At 45.7% G+C, this 9,374-nt stretch overlaps 1 protein-coding gene across 2 annotated transcripts in view; it reads left to right on the forward strand.

Moving 5' to 3' along the window:
- LOC147423218 (uncharacterized) overlaps positions 1-8,984 on the forward strand; it is a 32,082-nt gene extending 23,098 nt beyond the window's left edge. Inside the window, exons 5-15 of one of the 2 annotated variants that reach the window (XM_086500930.1) lie at positions 3,879-3,951; positions 4,049-4,123; positions 4,340-4,447; positions 4,535-4,574; positions 4,669-4,768; positions 6,088-6,190; positions 6,701-6,796; positions 6,928-6,993; positions 7,580-7,673; positions 8,125-8,206; positions 8,289-8,984. In XM_086500930.1, coding sequence (XP_086357056.1) covers positions 3,879-3,951; positions 4,049-4,123; positions 4,340-4,447; positions 4,535-4,574; positions 4,669-4,768; positions 6,088-6,190; positions 6,701-6,796; positions 6,928-6,993; positions 7,580-7,673; positions 8,125-8,206; positions 8,289-8,415 — 964 coding nt within the window. In that variant the 3' untranslated portion in view covers positions 8,416-8,984. The remainder of the gene's footprint in view (positions 1-3,878; positions 3,952-4,048; positions 4,124-4,339; positions 4,448-4,534; positions 4,575-4,668; positions 4,769-6,087; positions 6,191-6,700; positions 6,797-6,927; positions 6,994-7,579; positions 7,674-8,124; positions 8,207-8,288) is intronic. The other variant, XM_086500931.1, reaches the window with a different exon arrangement.
- The last annotated feature ends 390 nt before the right edge of the window (positions 8,985-9,374 follow it).

Genomic DNA, 9,374 nt, shown 5'->3' on the forward strand with positions numbered 1-9,374 from the left:
CTCGGAAGCCCAAAACGGGAAAATGCTTGTAAATGTCCCGAGTGGCGCGTTCTGGTGCAGTTTCCTTATGCAGAAACTTGGACGCTCGATTTCTAGCTGGGAGAGAGCTCATTTGCAGCCTGCCCCCACAGGTTAAGAGCTATTGATTGCAAGCTTTCCCTCTCATGTACAGTGTGGTGCAAGAAGTCATGTCCTGCACACCTCACACTGCTCTCTGTCTTCCCTACGTGCAGTAATGTGATGCCCCACAAGAGGGCTCTTCATTTGACTCATGTATAGTTGTGTGGTTACATGAGTTTTGTTGAGGCAAGAGCCTCTCTGAGGAGCTACTCCAAAAGCAGGCACCGGTGAGGGTGATAACCTCACCGTACAGGTGCGTTTTTAGCGCTGGTTATGCATTGAATTTTGATTGTTTTTCAGCCATATGGACGCAAGAACCATTGGGAACACTGCCCCACTAATAGAGGACAGTGCGGGGCCTGTTTAGGGCTGAAAACAGGGAGTTCCAGCAGGGGAATTGGTTTCGGGCAAGTTTTGGGGCTGTTATGTTACTGAAATTTTGCCAAAACAGGTTGTATGTAGTTGGATATAGACAAAGAATTCCAAGGAATTTCTTTGTAATTACGCTCTTAAAGAACAAAGAAATACCGAGAGGGGCACCAATTTTGGGGGCCTACAAGTTGTCAACCTTTGCTTGGAGCATTCTAGTTTCCGAGCCGCGTGTGTGCTTTTAGTGTTAATTCCTGTCGCAGGTTCCATTTGCAAAGTACTCTCTCTCTCTCTGTCTCTCTGTGTGTCTAAAGTAAAGTAAAGAATTTCGGGTGAAAGCCAAAGCCTACAGCCCCACGGGCCGGTTTCAGAATAACTGGCGCATGGTCGGAAAAAGTAGTCCCTGCAAGGATGCAAACAGATCCTCCCATGTCACAAATGTGGTCACTGGCATAGAAGCGATCTATCCAAGATAGATTCACTCCTACTTTGCGATGCGAGAGAAAGACAAGCTGTCTAGGGTTCTCACAAAGAATGAGTGCTGCCAAACATCAGAAACCCTTATAGTCATACATAACCGCTCCCAAGCTACCAACTCAGCCCCGTGCACCGTGGCATGGCCACCTCCAATCCTGTCAGAGGGGTCCTCCAACATGCTGAAGTCCCTCCCAACATACCACCACTCTGCATGCGGCAGAGACTCAACAACATGAGACCAAAACTCTGCTCGTGCACTTGCCACATTGGGCACATATATGTTCAGGAAACCCATGAGGCAACCCTGAACCTGCATAGTAATCCACTGAGCTCTGCGTGGCACAATAATACATCTCTAACAATGGCCTGCTGTAAAGAATTTGCAATCGACATACATACCCCTCCCTGGATACCTCCCGGTCCAAATGCAACTGACTAAAATATCTCATAGCGACCACGCAAAATATCGCCACATTGTATAATGCGGCTCTCACACAGATGGTGCTCCTGTAGCATAAGAATATCAATCTCACCACCCACAAGGTATCGCTGAAGCTCCTTACGCAACTGTTCACTCCGGCGTTGAAACTGGGGCCCTCCTAATCCCTACACAATCCATGAGACGATCCTCATGGAGTCAGTGAGAGAAAACAGATGCTGCCACAACAGCCAACCTCGCTATCTTTGAGGCCGGTTTGGATGGGGAGTAATCCGCATCTAAGCGACTTCTAGACAAGCGCGAGTGAAGTGACTGTCCCACCCAGGCCCAAGCCGAGCGTGCAACCCGTAAGGCTACATCCTCTGTCCAAGAATCCTCATGTACATATACATAGCAGGGAGAGCTCTGAATGTCAGCGAACAAATGCACCACAATGTGCCTACAGCCTGCTGCATCTGGCGGCGTCACACTGAACTTGGCTAAAGGCCAACATGTCTGTACCAGATCTGTCACCCCTAGGTCCCCTGTGTGGTGTGAGAACTCAGTGGCCTGGATCTGGAGCCAGTCAAGAACTGTGTGCAGGGTCCACTCTGTAGGATCCCTACCGCACAACGGAAAGGAGAAACATACCTCTATATCCAAAGCCTTAGTGCCTCGAGCTGTGAGAAAGAGGACATGGACTCGAGAGCAAGCCTCCTCTAGGTCGGGAGAAGAATCACCTAGGAATCATGTGAAGCTGTAGTCGAAGAAGTTCCATCGTCTGCGAATGTCAAAACTAGTCAAACCCCGAGGGACTGCTGCAAAAGGAGAAGTCTGAACCAGAAGTGGCTGCCTCAGATGGGGCTGCCTCTCCCGAGCCACTCGGCTCGAAGTGAAAGCACTACCAAGAGAACGCTTTGCTGCAGACGTGTGTCCAGCCCCCTGCGTCTGAGGAGGAGAGTGGGAAGGGTCGGGAGATGAGGCTGAGGGTCTCACCGGGGAGAGAGGAGGAGGAGGAGGTAAGGGTGAGGGTGAAGTAGGGGGAGGGGGTGGAGGAGGCGGAGCTGAGGTGGGTGGAGCCTCCTCAGTGGGGTCCCGCTAAAGGGGATCAAAGCGGTTCCCTGTCGGAACCCAGTGCTGCCGAGCTGTAGGAGGCCGGCCACCTGGGGGAGCAGTGTGATGAGCCCGTCCCTGTCGACGGCGGCCAGGCGCTTGCTGCCAACCGTCAGCTGTCTCATTGCTAGCCTCTGTCGAAGTACCAGCCTGCGTGTCCCGAATATCTGACTGCTGGGCATGCTCAGCCTTGGGAGGCTGCTCATTCATTGTGGGTCGGGATCTCTTGCGAGGACAGGCCTTAGCCAGATGGCCCATCTGTCTACAAATGAAGCACTGATTCGGGAGACCTGAGTACTCCACACTCTGTCTCATCCAACCCCCACTCACACGAGGCAGAAGTATCACCTTCGAGAGCGAGTGTGTCTCGAACAAGAACCCGCACAGTGGTCAAACTTGCGGCCTTGGCCGCAACTGAAGCTGCAATGCGCGGTGACTCCAGAACAGTCCCAATCATGGAACCAATCTTGGCAAGTAACGGGAGATACTCTCTCCTCAGGCTTGGGAAGCAGACCGAGATAGGCAAGTCGGCCTCCTCCTCAAGCACCTCTGTAGAAGGGTCAAAACCATGATGCCATCGTCTGAACTAAGCTCGAGCTGCTCGGATGCCGAGCGGGCTCATCGATATCACCTTGGCCGTCATCTTTGGAGACTCGAACTCTACCTGGTAGTACCCTCTCCCAAGAATCTGGACATCGATCATCTTGCCACATTGGAGAGGAGACGGGCCTGAAGCAAATCTCGAACCTCCCCTCGACTGGGTCGAGTACCAATGATCTTGCAGATGACCGAGGTGGCTTGCAAGCGTTCCACCTCGGTAATCAAGCTCGCTTGCTCTTCTGGCGAAAGAGCAAGTCGACGGGTCGGATCGCGGTGTCGGGCGAGGGGGCTTCTATAGAGTCCCTCTGAGGTGGAGCAGGGGCGCTATTCTGTGTGTGCTGCTGATAGAAGAGAGGTCTAAGGCAAACGGTAGAGGCGAAGGCGCCGGGGGGGGGGGGGGGGGGGGGGGGGGACGGGCTGGATGGAGATGGGGCAGCGCGGGCTGGACAAGGGCAGGGCAGCGCCCGGGGGGGGGGGGGGGGGGGGGGGGGGGGGGGGTGGTGAGCGATGGCGAGAGAGGACTGCAGGTGCGTGGGCAGCAGCGAGCTTCTTCCAACATCTTTCTTACAGAGCGCATTGTGCTATTAGTGCTTTGAAAATGCTGTTCAAAACAGCCCTGTTTTCTTTGGTTGTAAAGAGGCTTTCAGTAGCTCTCACCATGTGCCTTGTTTGGTTTCGAAGTTCTGAAATGAACAGTTTCAATGATTGATGTTGTCTGTATATCAGTTAACTCCTGTTTTTGCGTCTCTTTTGTAATCTTAGAGCTGATTCATTCTTACAGAGACATGCTGCACAATCTGAAAGGTCGCAGTGATGAGGAGATGCTGAAAGGTCAAGCTGTGAGAACCCAAAAGGTGTCAATTGAAGTTTGGGCAGTGGTTGAAGTTTTTTGGTGTTTTAGACAAGTTTTTTTTTAACGATTTGTGTATATATATAATGATTTTCTGGCAGGCCCTTTGGGACAAGGCCTTGGGAGTTAGAATTCTATTGCAGAAACCATTTTCAAATGCAAACAGGCTACCTCTGGTGCAGCTCTAATACTTGGTCCTTTGTGAATATGTCTGATTAGTGCAGCTGCCTTTAGCAAGGTTTATAGTTTGAGTTAGTTCTTCTAGAGAGCTCTTTTTTTTGGAGTAGAGTATGTAGGCCAATCAAGATACCCATGCAAATGTATGAATTTTGGCGTACCAGGGGCTTTGGTTACATTGGCAAATCTTTTTATTGGGTTACAACTGCGTGCAGGGGGATGTAAAAATGGGCATGAGTCAGTCAAGAGAAGTTGAAGGTGCCTTTGCAAAGCTTAATGCAACAACCACCAAAACATTACTCTCTCTTCATCAAACCTTGAAGGTCTGTTTTGATTGATTTCTTCACGTTGATGTACAAGTTAACTGTTTTTGCTGTGGTTGTAACACAATTCTCATGATTGCATTCCAGGTCTTGCTAAATCAAGTTGATTCTATGAGCAGAGTTTCTGGTAGAGAGCTTTAGACTTGTTTTCCAATTGAGTTTTAGCTTCCATGGTCGAACTAAGATGCTCATTGTGGTACTTCATTATATACGATGTTGAGGATTACCAGATAATAATAGTGCAAGTAAAGATGATGAAGAGCTGACAGTGTTGGACGACCTCAATACCATTTGGGAACAGATGTCTGCTTCATATACAAGGCAATTTCCATGAACTTTGAGATTGTTTGTCATGCAATGTTTCTAAAGTCCGTTGCAACCTCTTTTGCAGTGAAGAACATGACTGCGGCTTGGAATGAAGTTACCCACATGTAGGAGAAAGCTGCATAACAGGCATAGAATTCTAAGAGGTTTTTTGTAGTATTGATTGTATCAGCAAGTTTCTGACCAGCCTAGACTCTTGAATCCCTTGATCTGGATTTTTTATATGCGACCTTGTCAAGCGCACGGTTAACACATGTGCACGTAAGAACATATTCTCTTCACCCCATTGGAATGTTCATCTTGACTGGCTGTTCCCCATTGCATACCAAATAGACCATGTTGACCGACTTGCTTATGACTCGACAGTTGTAGCCTACAGTTTGACTCATTCATAAACATTTTTAGGTGGGAGCTTGCAGGTCATTGTTTTGCTAGATTGGCCCGTTTTTTGTTACATTTTATGGTGAGAGATATCATCAGTAGTCGCACTATGTTTTGGTTTCATGGGCCATTTTGGCTGTTAAGACATGGTAATATTATCCTCAAACTACTTGTGTGAAGGGATTGTCACAAGGTATAGACCCACCCTTCTCTGTGATTGTGGAAGGCAAATGTCTGAAAACTAGTCCCAGTTGTGCAGACCAATGTACCATTGATTTGAACTAGCAAAATAAGAGTGCTCGCCAATCATGTCCCATTGTCTAGTAAGGCTGTTGAAATATCCTTTCAAGCATGCTTTAGTGCAAAAGTCCCATCGTAAACATCGGCAGGTCCAATCCTTCATGGGGGCTTTTGTAATAAATAAGAGAAAGAAGGCTTTTTGTACAACGACCAGATCTGTCATTCGATGCAATGTTGTGAGTTTGTATGCTTGTGAGCAGGAATGATTGAATGACCTTTTTTGAGTCTGATTTGTTTCTCAAAGGTAAGTGTTACATGCCTTTTTAACAGCTCGCAAGCTCACAAGCAACCTTCAAGGCTTAGACTGAAAACCTTTTAGCTGCAAATGTGAAAACGAGGCATGCAAAGTTTATGCTACAATGTATTCCTGCATATGTATTCCTTTTGCTGCTATTTGACTGGAGTTCTAGGGTCTCCCTGGGCCGTGGATATGCAGGTAGTCTAAGAATCATTTCTCAATTGCTGGAGGAGACCCTTAAGCTAGAAAAGGAGCTGCGTTTATGAATGTGCATGAGCTGGTTTTTTTGAGTTCCTTTTGAGTGCGTCAAATGATAATGAGAAATGGACGTTCTGTTGGCATGGTGAAACTCCTGATTTAGTCTGCAAGTCATTTGAGGGTTTAAGCTGTGTTCCAGGTTTGCACCATTCCGAAACAACTCAGTGGACAGGTGGCAGCGGAAGACACAATTGTCAACAGGAGCCGCTGCATCAAAAAGCAAGCTTAGAGCATTCAATCAAGTTTGTGTTACTGCAGTCATTCATCTTGCATGAACGTTATATTATGGAGTGTTTTTCCACAGAGTCCTGCATTGTTTCACTTGAGCTATCACTTAGTGTCAGTCTTGTTATGAGACATAATGGCAAGGGCTAGTTTTAGAAGTTCTGAATGCCGGCGTTCTATTCAAGGATTTTTTTTTGAAAGCGGGCAGTCAAGGGTGAAGTTAAGTGAAGGTGTAAGCATGCCTAGAGGTTGATGTTCAAGATAAGTGGCCTAGTTGTATTGTAGTCATTTGACGTTCAAGATAGTCGTCGGGTTATTTTCAGAGGTCGAGGTTTAAGAGAGGCTAGAGGGCACTATGTTGCTGTGCCTTAATGGACCATGAATTATCTGGTAAAGCTAACTAAACTGATGAAATAGTGCCTGGTGTGATGATAAGGCGCTTCGATGCTTCCAGACAACCTACAGTCAGCATTTATAATGTTTGTTGCTTATATATGTGATGCGTATGACTGCTTTAAATGTTGCAGAGTATTTCGCAACAAATCGAAATTCACATGCGGGATTTTTCACGTATGCTGCAAAGAATGCGCTTGAGGCGATCCTCTGTAAACGTCATTGGAACGGTATAGAACATCTACATTAAATGTTTCCTTCAAGGCAGGCGCCGACTTAAGTTTTATTGTTGTTTCTTCTGTGCGTCTTGCAATAGCCTGCCATTGATTGAAATAAGTTAAAATTTGTTGGCTTTTTGCAGCCTGCAGCACAAGCTGAAGACGATATTTTAAACAACAATGGAGATGATTTTAGTGAAGGCACTAAGGTTTGTATGTTTCTTATTGGTTATGGAATGCTAATATGTTGTTTTGTAGGCAGTTTAGAAGTGTTTTTGATTCGTTAGGGACTTGCTTTAGGGAACTTAAGCTAGCGGTCAGTAGTCAAAAAGCCCACTTCCCTTGTGTAGAGTATACAGGAATGTATATTGTGAGAGTGTGCACATACGCTAGACATCCAAGGCTTGCAGGGGGTTTTCCTGGTGGTGTCTAGAAGAGGCTGTGAATGTGTGGTTGAAGAGGGGTAGGGTCAGAGAAAAGGTGAGTGGGGAATGAGAATGAAACTTGGAAGTGGCAAGGATTTAGATTCATGTGTTTCGGGAGACACTTTTTAAAAGTTTCTGTAGAAAAATTAATGTGGTGGTGATGGTGGTGGTTTTGGGTTTTGGTTTCTTTTTTTGGGGAGAAGGGGAGAATATGTGCAGCAGGCAGCAGAGGCTTTGCTTAAATTGTTTTCTTGGTGAGATAGCTAGTTCCTCATCTAACATGAAATGGGAAAGGCGGGATTGAATTAAGCAAACACAACTTGGAAGCTTTTTGTTCTGTTGTTTGGCTGAAATAATTTATGTTAAGCAGGACTTCAGTGGTGATCCTGAGCTGATAGATGATACCGAGTTCTATCAGGAGTTACTCCGCGAGTTTCTGGAGTCTTCCGATCCATCTTCATTAGGTATTCGACTCCATGTTAGGGGTTCCATGCTTTTAGTTTCGTTTCTTTTGCCAGTATTTTGAGGAAAGGCAAGTTGTCTTCAGTTCTAGATTTTGCATCTTCTGCGCCACCTTGAGAACTTAATTTTTCCTTAAGTGTTTCATAGAACTTGACATCAAGGACTTCACGGTGCTACTTTACAATTTGAGAGTAATGATCAGAGACCAAGGTTTTTTTTGGGGTAGAGGAGCCAAGTATAGTTTGGTAGGATGTTTACGCAGTCTTTAGCCTATGACTCCTCAGCCACCTAGCAGTTAGCGTGCATTTTTAGCATTTTGGAAATCTAAGAGTGGGCTTCAGCCTTGGACATGTTGTCCTGCTTATGGGTTTGTACAGGATTGTCTTAAAGTGATTGAAATTCTGGGGTAGGTTTTACCTGGTGCGAAGAATACTGATCTCATTCTTTGTGTAGGGGCATTGTACCCGGTGAGGAATCTTCGGCATAAAAACAGGAAAGTTGTGGATCGTAGGGCTTCTAAGGGTCGGAAAATAAGGTGGGTCCTTTTTGCAATATAATTAAAAGCAGAAAACATTTGTTTTTGGCTGTCTTTGATAGTCCATCCCTTTGCCCAACAGGTACAATGTACATGAGAAGATTGTAAATTTCATGGTGCCCATACCCACAAATTTTCCACCAATGGCAGAAAAGCTCTTTTCTACTGGGATTTTTCAGGGAGGATCTGCACAGCCTCTGCATTTGTAGAGCAATGCATGCAGAGGTTTTTCTTCCAATGTGGTGTACATTATTGTTCCTGTTTTATCTCCAAGGTAGTATGAAGCAGTGATGGGTATGGCTGTAGAGATGCGATGAATTGCAGTTAGAAGATCAAGACATGCCTTGATAATGGTAATGTGGGTGCTGCCTCAAATTTTGATTTTAATTCGGAAAGTATAGCGGCTTTTAAGCATTATTGCCAAGTTGCCTTATCAAGTATAGGGCTTTCAATGGGTGTGCATTATTGTTCCTGTTTTACTCATGAGGTAGGTACAAAGCTTTGATTGGTAGGGCTGTAGAGATTCGATGAACTGCAGTTACAAAATTCCTAATATTCTGGAGGCACTGTCAGATAATGCTAATGCGGGCTGGCTTCCGTGTTTGGAGATGGAACTGCATTTTTTGAGACTTGGGCAGAATTTTCATGTGGCATTTTCCCATGTCATAATCCAGGATCACATGGCCACGCGCACTCGGCCACTTTGCATATATTTGGATTGACAATCTACATCTTTGCGGTGGTTTCATAATAATGTGATTGGATCTGCATGTGGGAACTGTGCATGTTTGCTTTGCATTAAGAAAGTCATATCCAAGACACTCTATATGCGGAAAGCGTGAAGCCCTTCACAGACTACAAAATGAGAAATTCATGCACAATTAGGCTACATTAGTGTTAGTAGAGCTGCTTGTATAAATGGTTTTAGAGACTTGTCCACATTCATCTTTACATATTTGAGAAGAATTTCTTTTCTGAGAATGCAATGAGCTTTTAGGGGATCTCTGCAATTTGTCTTGTCAACAGCATGCAGGTTCATTTGCTCCTGGTCTAGCCATCTTGTTTGAGTGAGGTAGATGCGGTAATACGAGAGCATCTACCAACTTAGTTTATGAGCTTCATGAAGGCAACTGTTTTTACACAATCAAAATAAGCATAACTGTAATTA

Source organism: Adiantum capillus-veneris, chromosome 26 (genome assembly GCF_014529385.1).
Source record: "Adiantum capillus-veneris isolate H3 chromosome 26, ASM1452938v2, whole genome shotgun sequence".
In the NCBI taxonomy this organism is placed as follows: domain Eukaryota; kingdom Viridiplantae; phylum Streptophyta; class Polypodiopsida; order Polypodiales; family Pteridaceae; genus Adiantum; species Adiantum capillus-veneris.